Here is a 22,745-nt window from a genome sequence, read left to right on the forward strand (position 1 = left end):
AGATCTCTACAAAGAAACACGGCTACAGCTCAAGATTGCACTTGGAATACTGTTCATGCATCAGGACCAACACTGGAAAAGAGTTCACAGAGAAACAGCAAAAACAAAAAAAGACTAAGAAGTTGAGGTTGTGAGCAAAGATTAAAAGGCTTGAAACATGTATAGCTTGGCTAAGTGACAGTTACCATCTTAGAAAATTTGTTTTCCTGCATCCCAGCCCTCCATCTGACCATTTTCTCAGAGCCCTGAGCTGTCAGCATATGATCAATTACCTCCCTGACCTTCCCAAAGAATTCCACCATATTCAGAAGTAGCTCAGCAATGTTTTATGTGAAAATGTTTGCAACATGCCAAGTTGCAAGAGCGTGCAAGACCGCTCAATTTATAAATGCGGGTCCCTCCCCATCACAGCAAATACAATACAAATCCTCAGACTCAGTTGTGTGGCAGGATCATCAACTTCATTGTGCCTGTGGCTGCACAGTTTTTTTTCCTGCTAAGTTTTATGAGCAACATCTATCACTTAGCAGGAAGCATTTATTTACTGATGTAGTCTGTTTTCTTTTCTGTGAATCTCTTACAAATGTGTGGGACAAAAAAAAGTCACACAACTATTAAACCACACAAAATGGCAGTAAAAGTCAAGGCCAAGTACCATTACTTTTAACTATTAAAAAAAGGACTTTGAATTGACTTAATTCATTTTGACTCAGACTTGAGAAATATTAATGAGAAAGTATTTCCAAGTGGAATAGGACTTTTTCAATTTTAAGCATGATGTATAGCTCAGAAAAGCCTAGACTATTTCTTTCTAAATTTGCTGGAAAATTCTCTTTTCTTCTAAAGTAAGCTTGTTTTTCAGATCAAAACAATTTTCTTACCCAATGTTTAAGTGTTTGAGCTGACATACCAAGAGCAGCTTTGGGCTAGCTGTCATGCTAATTTCTCCTGCTCACATAAATGCCTACACATTTAAGTCTTGATAGCAACCCTTCACCCAATCCCAAATATCTTCTTGACTTCCAGTATATTCTTGACTCAGTTTTTAAGTATTTTGAAGCTCCAGCACAGGAGCTTCAAGGTAGTCACTTGAAGCAACGAAAAGCACACCACTTCTTCCAACAGCAATTCCAGCTTCCAGTCCTTGTGTTTCAGTCCTTGACCACCCACCCATGTGTCTCTTTTCTTCATTACACAAAAATGGAGTTATGATACTCAATCTCTCACTTGGCATTTGATTCCTTGTTTTCCTAGGAACCTATATCAGAGAACTTCTCACCCCTCACAGAATCCACTCACCTCCCACTAAGCCACTACCTGGCCCAGGACTGCAGCCAGCTTCCTGTTAACACTGAGAAGGGCCAGGTGCTCTCTTGCAGAAGGAGGCATTCAACATTCCAATGTGTATAAATGAGATGAAGTCTTATAGAAACTTGGGATTCACTAGACTTCAGAGCTGTACTTCTATTACTACAGGCCTAGAGCAGCTGCTAGGAAACGCAATGGGTACTTCACAGGCATAACATTTGTTTTTTGCTTCCTATGTTTCTTAACTAAGATAATAAGAAGTCAGGGAGGAAATAGTTGACCAGCAACATGGTGTTCTACCCCTGCTGGGGTCCCAGAACAGTTGGTTGTTTGTCAGAGCACATAACCTTCCTTCACGTCTGTATCTCCGCTCACTAAGTTCAAATCCTGATGCTCCTTCCCACAATTACTTCTCCCCACAGAACTGGTTGTTTTCTGGTGCCCATTTATATGCTTGTTTAACAACACTCTTCTTCACAGACCATAATTCTTAGAGCCCTTCTCTCCATTTTCTTATTTCATCCCTCCTGCATTCATTTCTTCCTCCACTTGTGCTTTACACCCCTTGCTTCCCCAAAGAGCTCTTATATACAGCTCTTGATATACAGCTCTTACTGTAAGAAGGCACAGAGAATGCCATGTTAAGATGATTACTATTATTACTAATTAAGCTATTACTGCCTTGACTCCAGTCACTTCATACAAAATATGTTTTCTACCTGCACGGTTATAAAAGCTAAGAAATGTCATCGTGCCAGAAATCCACTACGGACCCACATCAATTACAGTATCTTCGGATGATAAATTAAAACATAGTACAGAAACTTGCACATCTTCCAACTTCAGTCTAGTAAAAGACAGCATCACCTGACATGTCATGTCTCCTGATGGTACTGCTTCTTTTCCCTGGGACTTGAAGCTGGTGCTACTTCAGTGCAGGAGCAGCTCTACCCCCTGGGGTAACTGTGTGTCATACCAGGGCACAGGAATTTCTGTGCACTCAGCACAGATCAGCTCATATGCCGGTACCTTGACCCAAGAAGTGCCAACACCCTGAGCCCTTGGAGAACAGTTCTGTCTAGAAATTTTATTGGTCCCCAAGTCAGGCAGACTCAGTTCCCTTGCAGCTGCAGTCCTTGCTTTGGATGTGTCCCATAACAGGTTCATTATCTGCCTTTTCAACTTCTCAGATCACTGTCCAGTCTGTAGATAATGTTATTATGAGCATATTGGATGTATTGGCAAAATTGTGTCCCTTAATGTGAGTATAATACACTCAATACATAAAAATGCAATAGTGACATTTAAACAGGCAGTCTGAGAATGTCTTTCACCAAGAAAATATAAGACATCAGTGTCTCAGCATAAACTGTATGTTCAAATACTGTACTTACTCCAAAAATTCAAAGGCTAACAATGAGCTAATGAAAGGTAGGTTTGTTACAGTACTACATAAGTTAGCATCTGGTGACACACTACGTGTTGAAAAGAAAATACACAATGTACAATGTCAAATGGACACAGTTTCATATAAAGAAAGAATCAAGTTCTCTATCCATTAAAGAGAATACCTGTGAAGGCAAGCATGATATCTTTAATGGTGCTTTGTATGTTCAAATGGTAAACAAATACAAAAGGTTTGTTCAGTATAAGGTCAATAAATAGCAAGTGAAACATTAGAAGCAAACAGTAGCAGTATTATATTCAGTTTAAGCACAGCAATTACTTAACCTGAAGTAGAGAATTCACAGAAATAAGTAACTCCAATAATGAAAACTGAGCTAGGCTGAACCTGAGTAAAGCATTAGCAAATCCATTACAAAGAACAAACCCATTCTGGCTCCCAGCTGAGGGACCAGTTGACTAGGAGTCTTTCATCTTTAACTCCTTTGATTCCATTTAACAACATAAAGCACGAGAAGTTACAGCAAACAGGGTGGCATGAAATATTCCATTGTGTTAGCAAAAGTCTATATTAAAAAAAGCCCACACAAAACACCCTCAAATGAATCTTGGATTTCTTGCACTAAAAATATACAAAGAACATTGCTCCTTTGGAGAGAGTTTATGTTCCCTGTTTGTTCACTCCGTGAGAAGCAGCGGGCAGCATAGCAGCGTGGCAGGGGACTTGTGCCTGGTACCATGAAATCATGGGGCTGGAATGCACTTCAATGGAGCTCTTAGGTCAGGGGATGGGAGCTGTGTGCTCCAAAGTACTGGAGCTGGAAAAGGATAAAAACAAAAGGAGTGAAGACTTCCCAACGGAGCAGAGTGAAAGCCACAAGACATGCAGCTCCAGCCCACAGGCACTCACTCATTCAGACATCTGTAGTAAGCACAGTGTGAGCCTGCTGTTCGTATGTTTAACTCTGTGTGGTGTGTGCACCTACACCAGCAGTGCTGCACGTTAATTCTCATGCCTGCTACGAGTGCTGCATCTGACAGGTGACTTAGCACCTACTACTTTTGTTTTCTCTCTAAAAGACCTCTGCAGGGCAGTTCTAAACACCACAGTGCATTTCTCAGCTGCATTACCGAATGAAGCTTGGTCCCAAACCTGTTAAGATTCAGGTGTTCTCTCACCTAACCTTCCTTTTGTCATGAGATCAACAACTGCCATTCCTTATACTGAAAAGATATCAACATCCAAATGCTCACAAATAATCAGGAATAAGCATTTCATCCTTATCCCAGAGTAGGATGGCTAAAGTCTCATCCTGCCATCCTGTAGCATGGCCATAGCCATTTTCAATGCAAAACAAGAAAGATGACAGCTTCCAAAAGTCCAATTCTGCTCTCTTGGACCAAAGCAGAGTTTTTCTCTGTAGGGAAGGTGAGCTACAACTGTCAAGGACTCAATTCAGCAGTCAAAACCACAATAATTCCCTCTCATGAGACAGATGTGCCAGAACTGGAAGATACACCAAAGCTGATTAAGGAAAACATCCATGCAGATCCAAGCATCCCATGTTACAGACAATTCTTGGTATCCTGGCTATATATTTCATGTTTAGCTTTATGAATTCTGACACTGCTGAACACAAGAATTTATTTACCTGTTGGATACACATACTTGCCTGGTACAGTCAAGAAAAAACTGCATCTCAAATATGTAGTAAAATGAGTTGTAAAATAGTTCCCCCTTCACAAAGAGTTACAGAAATAAAATCAAGTGAAAGCATTCACAAAACTTAGGTTTTCAGAATCTCTCTTCTTTACAACTCCACATAAATATTGCCATCACACACTTGAAATGACAGCAGACAAGCTACAATTATAGGGTAACCTTATGCCTATGCTTTAGTCTCTTTTGGGTTTTAAAACCAGAGAAATGTAGCGCCCATTCAAGGAGGTACGAGAAAGCTGCCAGTAAACAAACAATTCTCAGGATTGTTTTCTCTTTTTATTTTGGCACGGGCATGTTATAAAATTACATAAAAGCATACATAAAAATGTGGCTGGTTGGAGTCTAGTTAAGACCTATTGTTTAACACAACAAACCATTAAATGATCACATTAATCCTGCCCTAGAAATACAGAGGCGGTGCCTGTCAGCTTCTCCATCTACCCAGTCATAGGGAGACAGACAAAATCAAATTCAAAGGAGGCTTTTGCCAATTATATCCTTGGAGTGACTGAAGGTAAGGACAAAGCTTCGGACTAACTAGTTTCTTTGGACTTTGTTAATGACTTTATATCAGCAGCCTAACAGATGAGAGATAGGCTTATGCCTCCATCTATAATATAAATATTTTAATTTCTATATAATACTGACTCACAAACTCACCCTGGGCTGAAACAAAAGCAGGAGATTTTAGACCCAAACCTCACAATGTTACAGAAAATTATGACAGTACTACAAGAGCAGCTGCAACAGAAATCACCTCCCAAGCCACAGCAATGGTTACATTCACATGCCACAGCATTTAGCTGCTCTGCTTTATTTGAACAGCCATTTACTCGGGGCAGAACAGGTGAAGAGCCAAGTGAGATCCACAGCATCAGAGCTAATTCTAAACACAGGTGGTGGGCACGACAGAGAGAGCAGGAAGTCGACAGGAGAATCACTGCTGACATGTAGGACAGGGAAGATTGATGGCTTCCCTCTCTAGTTTTCCCCACTGTGTAGGCACGCAGGGGGTGGGGGAAAGGGACGGAGAAGCTGCTGTGCTGGCGACATAACACACCACAAGGCTCCACAGCACCAGCGCTGATTAATGATGCTGGAACGGCTCAGGAAACAGCAAAGGATCATTCACAGACTTTGCTCTTCTTGTTATAATTTTATTCGTGGGGATTCATTTTGCCCCAGCTGCCTCAAGCTGAAGTGAGTTCAAATTTGCCAGATGAAAAGAAAATGTAGAAGTCAAAGGGAAGAAAGAGCAGCATAAGCAAACACAGACATGCATAGAACACAAAAACTGGAAAATTTGAAAATTCTAACATGAAGATCCTCTCAACAGGGATCAAAAAGGGAAGAAAAATAAAACGAAAACAACACAACCAAAACCTTGCTCCAGCCTCAGAGACAAAAGAAATTCTTTGGCTGACAAAAGTCACCAACTACTGCATCTTTTGCATCTGTCTACAATTTTTTTATTTCCCTTATTAATACTTTGCAACTTCAAAGCTCTGGTTGCTAAAATAATATGCTCATCTGTTAACACTGGCTTAGCAAAACATGTCTTGAGACACTTATTAAGCAGCAAAATGAAGGGAAGCCAGACGAGTCACATTTTACAAGATAAAGCATAAATTTTAAAGCCTAATTGGGACAATTTAAGTATTAATGTTGTTACAGAAAGAAAAAAAATGAAGGAAAAGGGAAACTTAGGAGCAGCATATGTATTACATACTTTGTTTCCTTTATTGTTTTTAATGCAATTACTTCTCTGCAAACTTGCTGTAGAAACTTTTAAACATGCTTATTTTGATCTGATAATTTAATATGCCAAATTCATCTGGTGCAAATGCTATTTCAACACGCTTAATTCTTAAAATGAGAGACTAAAGATCTAACATTAAATTAGAAAGAAACATATTTATACCAGAGCAAGTTTTCAGATAAATAGCTTCTGAGTAAAGATTAACCCATTGCCCAGAAACTGAACTAAATAAAGATTTAAACAGAATTGCCTAGTATCCCTTTCTTGAATGTCAAATGCACTCAAACTTCAGTAGGACTTTAATATTTATATTTCAAATGAAAAACACATTGGAAGGAGGAACATTTACAGCACATACTAGCCCCACCCTATAAATTTAACTCTGCCCTCTAGGGCTAGCAAAAGAACTCAACGAAGCTGCGGCTGGGTTAGGCTGCCCTCTCACGCTGCCTTGGTACAGATGACTCAGCAAATGGCTCCTTTCATGTGGCTCGCTGCATCCCGCAAGTGGATTCTCTCATTTGCTTTATGAGCCCCACGCGCCACTCGGGGTGCTAATGACAGCTGCACTGACAGACCCCAGCATTATCTACAGCCAGGCTGCCACGGCTCTGCCGCCACACACCACAGGGCTCCTCCAGACCTGAGGCAGCCACGGACCCTCCCCACCGTGGGGAGTGGAACAGGGAATAACCTCTGGTGAGGGGCCTGGAGACAGCCAGCAGCCTCCTGGCTCAGAAGAGCTGGCTCCAGTGCTCTGCAGGGGCTGGGACAAGAACCTGTGCTAACATTTGTGCAGAGCTGGTGGAGGAACCAAGCACTGGGTCTGCATGCAGCCAACAGTGGCCACCAACTTTACCCTAAACCACAATGCCTTCCTGAGCAAGGACACAGCCTGGTGGTTTTCATTTTTCCTGCTGCGCTCCTTACAGTTCTCCACATCAACTTGAAGGACAGCATGTTAGAGCTCCTGTTCAGAGCTGAGCCATAACCCAGCTACAGAGCAGGTCCAACACACACTGAAACATGCACTACTTCTGCACCTCCTGGGTTTCAAGGGTGTGCACAGAACTGCAATTAATGGCCTCAGATGGTGCCTGATGCAACCTTAACCCTGATTGATGATTCTCAAACCATTTACTTGCCTTTTTAAAGCTGAAGCAATGAAGTTTCTTCAATCAAACTATCTAAACATAGACATTAACTGCAGATCTTATGAGTTAATTTCACCTAGGGTAGGTGAAAGGCTAAAAGAATTTATAATAATATTTATTAACAATTATGACATAAGGAAGGTAATTAGTGCCTCACTGACAGAAAGCTGCAGCAGGAGCTTAGCCTGAACCATCAGCAGGAACATTCTGGCCAGACAGGCAAGGCGGGAAAGTAAGGTCAGATTGATACATGCTGCTTCCAAAACCATCAGATGATACACTCAATGCTCAAAAGATGAAAATTTGACAGTTCCAGTACTGCAGGCATTGCTTGGAAGAGATGGTGCCAGGGAAAAGGAAAGGGATAAGCAGGACTACCTTTGCTACACTGTGAAGAACACCCCTAAGATACAAATCCATATAAAAAGTTCGTTGAACAATGTGGTTGAACCAGCAACAACTAAAGTTTTCAGGCACAGGTGCTTCCTGGAAACAGCTGCTCAAAGCACCCATCAGGTCTGGTATTTTTCTGATCCATATACAGCCCCACAAAGCACACTGGCACGGAAGCACCAGGCCTGGGAGCTCACAGAGAACCTCGTTTTCCACTCTGCAACCTCATGGAGTTACTCTGTATCAGTCAGCTCAACTTCAGTTCCTGAAAAGATACAGGAACAAATAATGAACTGCGAAGAAATTACAGAAATAACAGAAGACAGTGGTATTTCTCAAGAACTGGTGCCTCTCAAAAACACTGATAGCCTGCAACAGCACAAGAGATGCTAGAATGGAAATGAAATACTAAAGGTTACATCCTACTTTTCATTCAATTCCAATACTATCTCAGTTTCCAACAAGATAGAGAAATAGCACCTTGAATACAATATTATGTGCTGGGGGTGAAACTGGAGAGAAAAAAATATCCTGAAAACAGCACCTATTGATGGCTTACAGTGGTTGGGGAAAGATATATCAAATACAGTTTTTCAGGGTTTTGTGCTGGTAAATTTGATATCTTTGTATCTCAAAATACAAAATCTAGATGATGAAATGGAGCATTCATTAAATTTGCAGACAAAACAAAATTAGAAGGATGATAAGGGCTCAAAATAATCTTTACAAAGCAAAGAAATGGTCTGAAAAAATAGTATGCTATTTACCAGGCAAAAGTACACAGATTTATACAGAAAAGTCTACTCAACCACATAAACAGAGGAAGGAGAACAGCTGTCAAGGCAACAACTACAGAACAGGGTCTGAGGTTTGTAATATTTTAAAAGGTGAGCATGAATCAATATCATGCAGCTGCAAAACCACCACATTTATAAACTACACCAAAAATTGCACAGGAATATATGAATAGGATGAAAATCCAGAAAACAATTTGCTCATTTTACTCAGGATGAGGATGGCCTCAAGATGCAAAAGTTGGATAGTTTTAGGTCCTGTCTTCAAAAGAGTGGTAAAAAGAGGCCATAGAAGTTCAATCAAGTCCAGTGAATGACCTGAATAAAAAAGACTACAGAGGAAAGTTCAAAGTGTTTTTATTCTAGTGGAAGGAAGACTGTGAAAGTAAAAGGTATTAAACAATGAGCTTAAGATGAAGTAAGAAAGATTCAGACCAAATGTAAAAAAAGTTTCCAAGAGTAAGAAAAAACAAAGCATTTCAGATGAATGCTTAGAGAGGTTTTTTGTTATAAATAAATAAATAAATAAATAAATAAATATGTTGTATGTTGATAAAGATGTATGGGCACTTAATTTTTACTTTGGGCCAGGGGAAACACCAGATCACCCCAAACAGGGTCTGTTCTAGCCCTCTGAGCCCATAATGTTACATAGGCGTGATTAAAGTCAAAGTGAGATGATCAAAAAGGATGGAAAAGGAATTGGAATTTTATTTAGATAGATTGGATCTCATGGCATTTCAAGTCCTTCTAACTGCATTCAACAAAAATGCAAGAATTGAGGCCTTTTCACCGATAGCAGCTGAACACTGACGGCTGCTGAACACTGACAAGCTTTGAAAAACCATTCCATGTTGTTGAAAGATGGGAAATACAAGTTAACATTTAACACAAGTAAACTGGTACATGCCCACAATTAGAAGTATACATTGCTCAACAGAATAAATGTAATAGCAACAAGTTAACAATTAGCATTTATTTTGCTACAAAATACATGTGGAACTATCAAAATGCAGTGAAAAGTGTAATATATTTATAAATTATAGACTATTTGATATATGAAAGGTTGCTGTGATTTTAATATATTACACTCTTCTAAGTACCAAAACGTTAACAATCTTGAAGCAAAACAAAGGCTAAAGAATGCCCCCCCAACTAAATACTTCCCTCACAGAGAAATTAGAGAAGTTTTATGTTTTTGATCACAGTAGTATCCAAATCTCTTAAAACCATCTGATTGCTCTTGCTCTTTCTCTGACCTCTAGCTGAAAGAGATTTTATTGCATTTTTTTATATATTTTCTTTAAGTGAGGAGTCAGCTTGCTACTAAGATTGCCCTGTGGGATATAAACAAAGAATATCAACTTACATCTAGAAGGATATTTTTTTAAAAATACTTTTTGTTTGGAATTACTACGTTTCTTCAGAATATTGTCCTAGAAACTCAAAGAGTAGTTCATTTCCTCTCCATTATTTTATTTGGCAATTTCCTGTAGCATGGAAAAGTTGGCTTTGTTTCACATGGGGCCAAAATTAACACAGCTGTTCAAAAACTTTCACCTTGTGGTCACAGCATGAAATTCATCTCAGGTGAATAGAAAAGTTTTAAAACCACCTGATGGATGTTGAGAGGCCTTAGAATGTAGAAATCCCAGTAAATTCCCAAATGATGCACACATGCACAAAGAAAATGCTACAGCTGATCCTCCTTGTCTATGCTGGAGAGAATTCCATGAATTTAAGTTTTTTAGACAATAATCACACTTGCATAAGGGACTTCTAGAGAATTTAAAAAACGTTTTCTGGAGCTAGACAATTCTCACAGACTACATTTAAACTGTTGTTAACAGCACAGGTTGGTCCTGAAATCATCAGGCTGGGCTGTTTCCACAGAAAGGACAAAGAACAGATGAGCAATGGATGAGGGGTACAATGGACACACAAGTGTTCATCTGTGCTCAGGTCAAGAGAATGTAGCCAAGTGACATGAGAATGGTGAAATCAAGCTGTGACTCGCTGATTAGACAGCTTGAGGCTAGAAACATCAAATGAAAAGTTCCCTAGTTAGTGTGTGACACTCACTGTTTTGCTGGTCCTAAAGAGGAGATGAGATGAGATGAGATGAGATGAGATGAGATGAGATGAGATGAGATGAGATGAGATGAGATGAGATGAGATGTTCCTTGCTAACTTACATGTATTATTCAAACTGGCCCACAGAAAGCCAGGAAAATCACCAACTCCCAGTTTGGATGCATCCCATGGAGTAAATCAGTGTTAAAAAAACCACTTGCTTTTACTGTTAGTATCCCAGAGATGTACAATACTTCATTTTCTTTGGGTACTGGCAAGTATTCTGAATACTGGAGACTTACAATGTTTCATGGTCAACTGTGAAAACATCCCTCTGGAAGGAGTGACAGCACCTCTGGCTGTTGTGACCTGGCTTAATGCTTGATGAACAAGAGTCAGAGTGCTGACATTGCTTTAACTCTGCAAAGACCTAAAATGTAGATATCGTAAAAAAAGTACCCAACAAAACACTCCAGTGGAAGTGCATGAAGAGCAGAATGTGAACTTGACTGCAGAAATTACATGGGCTAATTTGTTGCCAGCAGAGATGCAAAATGAGATTCAGTCAGGAATTCAGAGGGCTGGACCTCTCATTCCCTTTACATAAGCAACAAAGAGGCTTTGAAATGTTTGAAACTGTTTTGTTCTTCCATGCAAACGGAAAGCACCCTATGGATGCCTATTAAGTAAAGTCTTTCCACATCTTGGCAAGTATGTGATTTCAAGAAAAATATTTGCAAATGGATAACCCAATTCAAGGACAAGTCAAAGACCACCTTTGAAAGTAACTTTGATGTGGCTATAAAAAGATTATATTTAGGAAGGATAGCATAACGTGGTTCTGTTGTTACAAGTTTGTACCTCCCTGTATTCCTTTGCTGTTTTTCATGTAAAAAGCAATGCTGGTAAGCAGAGAAGTGAATGTCCATGAGACATAGGATTAAGGCAGAATCTCTGAAAAGAACTGCTCCCAACTAATGTATAAAGACAAAACAAGCCATTTAGCAATCTCACTGCCAAAGGACAGGGATATTGGAGCATCCACAAGTGTGAAAGCAAATGACAGCAACAGTTGCTATGTGAATCTTAGGTGAGATCATCAGGAAGCCTGGAATCTTTTATTAACATGGAAACACTACTATATCTTCCCCAAGGTACAGCTATCACACACAGATTTCAAAGTCAGAACTATGCACCTGGCAAAAGGAAAAGATGATGGTGAGACTAGGAAGTTGGGAAGACTTTTGCAGTTTACTTTCTTTTTTAATGCTCTCCAACAACCTTCAAATGAGATTAACAGGTCAGCCAGACTGAGGACAACACTATGCAGACCAATATACAATAATTAATTGTCACAGAGTGTATGCAATCAGAAACAACAATGATGGGATTCAGAACAATGCATGTTCCATCTGTCAGAATGGAGAATGCATGCAATTTCATCTCCTTTCAGCTTCCTTCTGGGAATTGGAAGAATCTTACAGAAAATCTGCACTTCAAAAATGGAAATATAGCCCTATCCAACCCTAGGGTCTTTCTGCAGAGAAATGTAAATATTGACACCCACCTACGTAAGTGAATGAGATGGGTTTACCACACTTTGTAATATCAATAAGAAACATTTAATTCACCCTCTAATCTGTACTGTAAAGCTCCAAACCACTTATCCATAAACAATACAGGTAGTCTAAACAAAAATAAATTCCTAGTCTGAAGAGTTATGAAAGTGTAATCCAAATACAAAATGAAGCATAGAAGGGCTTATAACATGAACTACGTGCAACACCATGAAAACTGAGGAAACCCTTATTTTAAACTTCACACAACACTTATTCTTCATTCAGTTATTGTGCAGACATCACTGAAGCAATTGGGTAAACTTCACCACTCTATTGCTTCAGCCAGCTCCAAGGAGCAGATGCATGCCCTAGCATAATTCAAAGAACTTGAAGCTAAAAGTAAAAGCAGATATTTCATTTCTGGTAGCAATCATCACATTTCAGCACAAGAATGAGGGAAATGAAAAAGTAAGTATATATATTTTATCATCTAATTTTGCATGTATACATATGTATATGTATATATACATATATACAAATATGTATCTATTTCCTCTCCCATGCAGCAAGAATTTCAGTGCACTCTCAAGGTGGGTATCTATCTCAGGGGCAAAAATATATTTAATCCAATCCAGTAGATATATAGATTTGCCTGATACAGCAGAAAATTATAAAATCTGCTATGTGATTTGTCTGAGTTGGGGCTTCCAAGAATGATACTGCTAGTCAAGGGCTCAAATAATCAAATGGAAAACAATTTCAATTAACTGATTACAAACACAGCAAAACTAAAAAAAATTATGATCTAAGGTGACTTAACTGACTTGGGGTTTTTCTTCACTTCAGCTTCTGATCCTGCTGCAATTTGAGTCAACTCCACAAAATGTTTGTTCATCTAACCCTAGAGTCACAGTATAAACCACAACTTGTGTCATGGAAAAAGTAATTGTTAAGTGTCTAGAATAGCACTTGCTGTACTAGCAAATGGAAATTCTATCTGCCAATGAGCCAGCATTAAAATGGGACCCCAGTCTGCTGTCTAGAGACAGAGGTGATCTGCTGCAGACTGATTCACAACGCTTGTTCAGCATATGCACTGGAGAAATTCACACCAAACTTCAACATCCACGATGGCCAGAGTAGCATCTTTCATTAAACTCCCTGTACAAAAACATGTTAATAAACTCAGAAGTTCCTCAAGAGAAAAAACAGGCTTAGTCAAGACACTAAAAGCAAGGGCCAGAGGGGGAAAGAATGGAGGGACTCTACCCAAGCCCTGACAAGATGCCAGAACAAAGGGCTGTTTCCTGCTAAAACAATCTATATTTGCCAGACTTTATTGTTAGAACTCCATTCTGAAATGAATAGGACCCGTTCATGCCTCAAAGATCCTTCATGTCTGTTTACAGTGGGGCTCTCTCTGTGCAGCTACAACAGTGGTCAAAATCCAGTATGGACAAGGCACTAAGCAAGGCAGATCACAAGAAGTCTCTCTACAGCTGCAAGTCTAATAAATCTGTGTGGAAACCTGAGATATCTCAAATTCAGTGAAAATACAAGAAACGTATATTGCCACTGTATACTAACTTGCCTTCCATTCTGAAAATTATACAAAAGCTAATGATTTCATTCTTGCATAAAGAACTATTCCACTGCTTTATCTGAAAGTTAAGCCAGTCTCCCCAGAGGATTAAATATATTTATATTATTTAGCTATTGTTTACCTATTTATTTATTTAGCTAGTTAGTGATTAGAATAAAAACAAATGACTGATTAGGGAAAACTTCCACTCCAACTCGAATAGAAGACACCAGAGTTTTAATGCAAAGGCTGGAATATGTTGCTAAATCTAGTTGATTTCATAAGGATCTGAGTAACTAAATAACTTTTAGTATCTGTGCCCAATAACAATAGTAAAAACTGTTAAAATTCAGGAAAATAGGAAATAAAAAATAAAAGGCACCAATTTCTACAAATGAATCCACATAGAGGCTACTTTACTTGGAAAGAATTTCTCAAATCACTTAGATCTTTCCTAAAGCTCCTGTATATTACAATATATTTAAGTAGTCCATACTGGACACCAGGAGACATTGAGGTATTTCCATTTCCAGCTTTTTTCCCCTCAGTCAAAAGCATTTTGCTACTTCCAACCTTAATGCTCTCTAGAAGAAAGAGATGCAACACAGGGGATTGTCACAATCATAAATCCAGAGCAAGCACTTAAAAATCTGCCTGTTCATCCATCAATTTCAGCCTACAAGTGTCTGGACAGGCATTCTGAAGTTGACCTGCTGCAGTAACCTGTGTATGTGTGCAGCTTGTTACATGCACCTGGGGACCCATTTCATTAATGGTTAACAAAGTGACCCCTATGTGACAGCAACAAATTCAATATGGGAACAGGGATGCATTTAAATTGTTTGCATTTCATTCATAACACATCTGAACGATTCTGAAAACTGAGCTCTCTCTCCCACTGTAGTTTTAACTACAATCTTTGAAATCCTTAAGGATTAGGGTATGGTAATTTCAGTTACTTCCTTTCTCTGGAGCCCCATATGGTAACCATAGCTAAAAATTTTGAAGATTTTATTTGCAATCTGGGAAAAAAGCATTTTAATGGTCTTCTCCAAAACAACCCTTCAAGTTTTACCTAACTGCCTTTTTCACAGCCATCTTTGTTAAAAAATATGAAACATGACCAGTCATTAACATGACTAGCACAGTAACAGTGATCAGGTGACCTGAATACAGAAGGAACAACACTTCCTCAAAAAAAGTAAATCAAATTTCACCAGACCCAAACAATCTGAAGATCTCCTCTTAAACTACTGACAGTACTGGCCAGAATCACTGAGGTTCACAGAAGCCCAGCAAAGTATCAGAAAACCAAAAAAGGAAAAATGGCAATCCCATCCTCAAAAACACAGGAAAAGAGGAGCAGTCCGTGAAGTAGTCTGCTTAGCATTAATACTCAGTGAACACAATCCATCTTTTGCAATTTCCTAGAAGATAACTAGAGAAAAAGAACAGCAAATGTGGATTTGTTAGGAGCAAGGCATGCCAGATTAGTCTAACTGGCCTTGAGACTCATTAGGCTGCCACAGCAGGGGAAAACGCAGTAAAGGCCTCTTGATTTTAGCACTACCTTTGGTCATGAACGGTAAGGCAAACCAGAGAAACTACATTCAGGGATCTATACTGTGGTATTTTTTAATAGATATTGACTCAGGTAAAGAAGCAGATACATTCCTAAATGAGCTGCTAAGACTACCACTATATTGGCTTTCTTGGATTTGAAGATCCTGCACTTGTAGCGGTCCTGACTAAACATTCACCAGAGATATTTTCTGTGCAACACTCACCAAAAGGTAGAAACAACATCCTTGGAAGAGTGGGACTCAAACCAATTTTCTCTTTATACGACCTGCATGCACTAGAGTCAGTGTCCTGAGTTTCATTACAGCAAATCCAACTTGGACTGCCAGAAAAAAAAAAAAAAAGACTAAATTCTAGCACCAAAGAGGAAAGGATTTTGATGTTAAAAAACATCAACCCTTATGGATGGAAGATGCAGTTCTGTACCACATAATGCTAACAGAGAATCCACTTTCTGATGCATCACTCTTGTGGAAGTTGACAGAGATGAAGGTTGTAGGACATCAAAATGTACAGCTTAGCAACAATAATACAGCCGCTGTAACAGATCATGTGTGGAGGCAAGGCAAGGTCTCTCCTACCAAAGAGGAAGATTAGGATAGGAGAAAAGGCAGCAAAATGTCAAGTTATTTAAAAGATATTGTCAGGAAGAAAAGCAATACAGGTATTAGAGTATTCTTACAGTAATTGTAGTAGTGATAGCTACTTTGATACTAGAAAAGAAAAATTAAGCCAAAGACTCCTGATTTCTTGAAGGCAAATAACATCTAAATGTGTCTTTCCAGCTGAGTGTCTTGAAAGCCATCTAGTGATGCATGAGACCATCAAAAGCAAGACCTTGCCATTCTTCTACCTCCCCTTTGCAGTCAGGACTAAACCCAATCCATGTTTCATCAGGACATACACCAATTGACTGACTCACCTTAGATTACATTTTCCTACTGACAGGTTATGCCATAGTTGGATTTTTCATGATTTTATCAGTAATTCCCTGGAGTTCCTGCAGTGGCCATTTTTAAGAGTGTCTCATCAAAGAAACAGACTTGATGAAATGACTTTCTATAATCCTGGCTTAGAGAGCACTGAAGAACAGTAAATCAGGGAATTTGAAAATAAGCTCTTAAAAGTTAAGATACCCCAAATGTAATTAATCTCCCCAGGAAAACATTACTTTCTTCTTAGCCACATTTATTATGCATACATATTTGTGTGCTAGAGATATGTAACACAAAATGTACAGAGCAACTTTTCCACAGCATGGTAAATCCAGCACAGGGATGAACTGTGCACTACAGTGAAACAAAGCTGAAGCCACATAAATTATGTCTTCTGGTGACTATGACTGCATTATTGAACACTTAAACATCAAAACTATAAGGGTGACAGTAGACACACTGCTCAAGCTTGAAGGCAAACACTTTTCCAGCTTGAAATTTGAATATTCCTCATCAGCAGGCAGCAAATACATGATCTGTTCCAAAGTGTCTACCGTAGTAGCTGAACCACTCCTGAGTCCAGTCTGGCAACAGGAACAGCACACATAAGGAAGCCATTTTTCCTCCTCAATTCTTTAGAAGATGCAGTGTAAGTACCAGTTCAAGTCCAGTACAATTCTTTCCAGATAGACATAAGAGGGCACTTCAAGTGAGAGAGAAAAGGGACAAAATCCCACAGCACACTGGACTTGCAAATTTAGCACCAGAGGAACAACTTAAATTACTGCTGTTACTTGAGTGTGGGTGACCTGAGCCACAAAAAATTGGTCAGAACACTGTGCAAATAACACCAGGGTTGTAGCCTCAATCCCCATATGGGGTTTTACCTAAGAGCTGAACTGGATGATCCATGTGGGTCCCTTCCAACCCAGAATATTCCGTGACTTCTGTGAGCCAACACTAACTTTGTGGTTCTTTTTTTTTTTTTTTTTTAATTTTACATTTAAACATTTAAAGAATAACAGGAAGGAGTTACATTCTCAGACCCATCACACCTTTAAGACATCATGGCAACAGCAACCAGGCCATAAAGCACCTCGTAAGTAATCTAGACCTTATAGGTGACTCAGAGGTGGCAAAGAAATGCACATCAGAGTAAATATTAAAATACAACATGAGCTGTATTCACTCAGAGCAGATTTCTTTATTATGCAAGAAAATTGAGATTTCTTTGCTGGAGGAATGAAAGCAGGGGAGGGCATCTGTTGTGATACTGAACAGAGCCAAAAGAGTCACCATTTGCATCAGGAAAGATAAGTATATTCAAATCCCTTCAATATTTTTCAAGGAACTTTTGAGTTCTAAAAATAATGAGTGGTTTGAGGTATCTTTGGCAGACCTGCTTTGCTGCATATTACAGGGGCAGGGTAACTACTCAAATTTTAAGTGTGAGAAACCGAAGAAGATTTAGGCACATGTAAATGAAATTAAATCAAAGCACCTCAAGACATGCAAACACCCAACAAGCTTATTGAGGATGCCACACTGAGATTCTTTAGCTCTTCTATATTGCTACAATTCAACACAGTCTTAAACATATATTTTTTGGTTCAGAATTCATTTAAGCAGAAACCTTACTTCTGCCTCACACTAACAACTAATAGGAAGAACACAGCTGTTAAGTGAAATATCAGTTATCAGAGCTTCATATGGCATAACAGGTTCTTCCTCTTTTGCTTTCACTCTACCTCCTCAATAGAAAGGGCAGAATCAAGGTCATCACCTGTTCTAGAACATAATGAAATATGCCTTGACTTTTTAATGTTAAGAATCCTAGTTCTGAAATAGTCCTGCAAATGTGTAGTTTACCCCGTTCACTACCATATACACCAACTTTTTGTGCATTAGTGTGTGTTACAGCTTGATGTGCTCAAAATATCAACTCCATGGCTGAGAGTCACAGAACCCACTTGCTGCAAAATCACAGACAGTACAGATTACACCATGAAACAGAAAGGAAACTTTGATCTTCTGCTGACCCTATTTCTTCTCACAAGTAACATGAGACATATCTACCCTGACAACCATTCTGAATAATGTGTTCCATTATTGAAACATACCATACCATTCAGGATTTGGATGACGTGCCAAAAGCAAGATTTTCATGAAAAAGCCAGTTGTCCAACTAGGGGAAACATTCTCTAAAATTATGCAATGTTACTATTACTGTCATCGCATTCTTCCGCTTATTTTAAAAACAAGGCTACAAGCTACAGAAAAATTTAGATTTCTAAGGCAAGCCATTCATAGATCTAAAACTATGAAGGAGGCTGCCTACAAAGATGACACTGAATATATACTTACCTGACCTGGCTGATTGCTTGGAGTTATCTTACAAAACACAATCAAAGCAATCAGCTGCCCATTTATTTAAATTTTCTAATAGAATGTGGGGAAATGAGAAGAGGGGAGGCTCCTTATGGGTTAAAATGAAAATCCCAAATGTATTAAAGAAATTCAAACACTACACCCTACTGAGGTCGTGTAAGTACCAAGGGGAGGGGCTGACATACATCCATTCAAAAACTTATGAAGTTTGTTTTTTTCCTTCCTGCTGCAGAAGACAGGAGTTTGTAGCCAGTAGGTGCATTTAAAACCGAAAGGCAAGAAGCAAAGACCAAGGCTGAAACTGCGCACAACCCCAGCGGCACCTCAGCGCTTGAGCGACCCCCACAACGCCGGCTCTTGCCGGCTCAGGCCTCCCTCTCTCCCGCTTCCTGAGCGCCCCGCGGAGTCAAAGGCCCTGCGGCTGAGCGGAGCCAGCGAGAACCAGCTGGGAAGCGGGAGGGACGAGCCGAGAAGCGGGAGGGACAGACAGACAACCGGGAATGCCGGCGGGGACCGCGGCACCCTGAGGGGCGGCAGAGCCGGCCCGGCCCCGCCCCGCGCCCCCCGCTCTGCGCATGCGCGGGGCCGGCCCGCGGCACGGGGCGGGATGGCGGCCGCGGCCGGAGCGCGGGGCTCGTCCCAGGCTGGGCACACCGGGAGGCGGTGGGGGAGATGCCCCAGGCCGGTTACCTGGCCGAGGGTCCCGCGGTGTAGGGCCCGGATCAGGCCACTCGGTGTCGCCATGGCAAAGGCGGGAATGAAGAGGCGGGGGGGAGGGACACGGGGCAGGAGCCGGGCAGGTTCCGCGCATGTCCCGCAGGCGCGGTGCGGGAGCGGCCGCTGGCGGGGCGCGGTTACCGGGAAGGGGCGGCGCTGGCAGCGACGTGGGCACGGGCCCGTGTGGGAGTGAAGGTCATCGCTTTCCGGTTTCCATGGCTCCTGCCTCACCTGCGGGGTGCCCTTGGAACGGCTCCTCTCAACAGCGCGTCCGGTCCGAGGCCTCCTCCATCCCTGCATCCTTCCGGCTGCCTGGCCTTGCCCACGGCCGCTGTTCCACGGAGAGATTCGCAGCCAGGCCGCTGCTGGAAAGTGCGCGGCAGTGCCTGTCCTGTCAAACTAACTAAAGTCAGCCCCCGCAGAAACCCCCGGAAAGCTGCTTTCTGCCCTCAGTCTGCTCTGCTCTGCTCTGCCCGAAAGCCGAGGCAGAAGCAGCTCTCGTTGTCCAGCACCTCAGACACAGCGTGTCCCCAAATCCAGTCTTTGTGCCGCGTCTCCTCCCTTGTGCCCGGTAACCAAAGCAAGAAGCACCGAAATTACTAATGAGGTTTCAAAAGCTCCCGAAGAAGTCGTGCATCAGCCCCTCCTGTCAGGTCCTGTGCAAAAGGTGCCTGGTTTCTCCCCAGTGCATTTCTCCCCAGTTCAGTGCCCAGGCTGGGGAGCCACAAAAGGCTTGTTGCCAGTGTCCGGGTGATGTGAACCCATGCTCTTATGAAGTCTGCAAGGGAATCTATTGCAGACTCTGGGAAAGCAAACCAGCCATCAGGAAAGTGCACTTGTAGGTCTGTTACCAGGCACCGTGCGTTGGACTGGTGATTATTTCCAGTAGCCCACTCCAACCCTGTCACTGGGGATATTATTATGGAAAGTTCCCAACTCTAAATCTGGGTTTAGTAGTTAAACCTCTGTAAATTTACATAACTGTTTATTTATTTTCACTTTGATGCATTGGTTAGTGACAATTTTTATATTTTAAAACCCTATGTGAAGAGTGCTTAGTACATAAGAGCATAATCTTCATGTACTTTCCCAGGCACTGCTCTGATACAAATTGTAAAAAATTGACTTTGGTTTTTACGAACTTTTATTTGAATGCAGAAATTGTATAAATAATTTTTTTTAAATAATTTGCATTATCACTAAATATTTTGCATAATTCGAGCTGAAAGCTTCTGTGTGTGATGTTCATCTTTGAAGTTTTTATTCAGTGTTTCAGCAAAAATGTGTCAGCCTTTTTTGAGAACATAACTAGACAAAAATGATGTGAAACTCAGTGAAGTTATTAGGGAAGAAGCTGAAAAATCAAATGTTTTGAAATTTTCTAGTTCTAAGACCAAAAAATGATGGGACAAAAGCCCATTGCTGCTCCACTAATGTGAGACTGAAGATATGATCTGAGTGGAGCATTAGGCAGTATCCCTCATAGTGGGAGGGATGGGCAGCTGCCCTACCCCGTCTCCCAAGTAGAACTATTCCCTTTTGGAGACTAAATGGAGCAGGTAGAGCTGTCTTAAACTGATGCCATGAAGAGCACGATGAGACAAATGGAATATAAACTTACCTTCAAAAAGTTGTGAAGAAAATTGATGTAATGTGATAAGAAAACATTAAGACAAATTTTCAGTTGCAGATAATTCAAACCACAAATCTTTTCCAGTATGTTTACCAGGGAGAAAGCTTTCAGCATCTAATGAATATCAATATTATAATGTGGTTATAAAACCGTAAGTTAAGCATTGGTTTGAGTCAAAATGATGAAGAAAAAAGCTATGTAGAATTCAGCAATAAAAACCTAAAGAATGAAGATGAAGTTAATACTTCAAAAAAAGCATTAGTGCTGATTTTCAAGGTTATTGGAATTTGAGTTAATAAATGGAACAATAAAAGGTGAAATTTTTGAGACTTTTGTAATGCCTTTGACTTAGTATCGCAGAGAATTCTGATAAACATACATGAAGTGGCTAAGGGCTGATTAGATGACAAGTCTTTGAAAGTACCTGTTATAGTAGAGTTGTATGGTGAGCTGTGCTTTTCCTGCTCAGTACTGCTGCTGGGAATCTGGAAATAGATTCTGAATAATTTATGTTGAAATGTGCCGTTGGCACAAATATTGACAAACTTGTAAATAACACTAAAAACACCATGATCAAACAGATAATAAAAATCTATTAAAGCAAAGCGTGTTCTGAAATCAAATTGAAACTGAAGTAATAGGTTGAATTAAAGTTGGATTTTTTTCTTTAACAAGAACTGAGCCTGTGTTATTACTTTTAGTTCTTTATTTAACCCAAACACACAAAAAAAATCAATACAATATTTACAACAGCTCTTTAACACAAGAAGAGCCCACTGCTATGGCAGAAATCTAGGCAGGGGTAGAAGAATAAGCATGGGATGTTCTTGGTGCAGGCAGAGAGGGAGAGTGGTGTGAACGTGTAAGGCAGGTGAGATGAGGACGAGGTTGGCTTGAGAATCACAGAGGAGATGACAGCTTGCATCCTGAGAGATAGTCAGGTTAGGAGAGAAGGATTCCCTGCTAGTGTTTATTGTCCTCTGAAATCTCCCACTGCTGCTAAAACACCTCTGGCCTCTCTCATGTATTGTTCCTAAACACTTTCCCCCTACCCTTATTACCCCAATGCACGTTATGAAGACATTCATGACTGTTGAGATGTGAGGAATTTGCTACAGAGCTCAAATTAGGAAAATTGGTAGACCAGAACTCAGTCAAAATATCACCAGTGCATTTCGCTGGTTTTAATACTACCGGACTGACAGTGGGCTTAAAAACAAGAGTTTTATACAAAGTCTTTCAGATCAATATGTGTACTATGGGACATGGTGATTTTGCAAGAGACCTAGAGATTGTGTTGGACAAGTAAATCTATTTCTAATGCTGCCCTGTAGCTCATATAGTCCAGTTTTTAGTACTGGGGTACCAGTTAGAAATTGCTAAGTCCACTTTGGGTTTCCATGCCTAAAAAAAGATATTTGCAAAATCAGGGAAATAACTACACATGATAGCTGTAAAATTATTTAAGAAAACACTAAGTACATACACAGTTGAATAATTAGTGAAGATACAGGAAGTCCTAGAAGCAGAACAGAAAGACTGATTCCTTTTTTCCAGGTAGGAAGACCTCTGTGGCTGGACTACAGCCCACAAAACTTTTATTTTCATGAAGCCTTCAAGAGACAGTGCTTTACATAGGAGCGTGTAACATTTTGTGATGTGAACAGGCTTCTGGGGATCAGCTAGGGATGTGTAGAGAGATTTTATGCACAGCCTTCTTGTCTTACCTAACATAGAAGTTT

General features: G+C 40.3%; 1 protein-coding gene across 1 annotated transcript in view; it reads right to left on the bottom strand.

Moving 5' to 3' along the window:
- The window catches only part of WARS2 (tryptophanyl tRNA synthetase 2, mitochondrial), a 39,010-nt gene extending 19,589 nt beyond the window's left edge, over positions 1–19,421 (bottom strand). The window contains exon 1 of the mRNA XM_058800232.1: positions 19,344–19,421. Coding sequence (XP_058656215.1) covers positions 19,344–19,397 — 54 coding nt within the window. The 5' untranslated portion in view covers positions 19,398–19,421. The remainder of the gene's footprint in view (positions 1–19,343) is intronic.
- Positions 19,422–22,745: the final 3,324 nt, after the last annotated feature.

This window comes from Ammospiza caudacuta, chromosome 2 (genome assembly GCF_027887145.1).
Source record: "Ammospiza caudacuta isolate bAmmCau1 chromosome 2, bAmmCau1.pri, whole genome shotgun sequence".
NCBI classification, from domain to species: Eukaryota; Metazoa; Chordata; class Aves; order Passeriformes; family Passerellidae; genus Ammospiza; species Ammospiza caudacuta.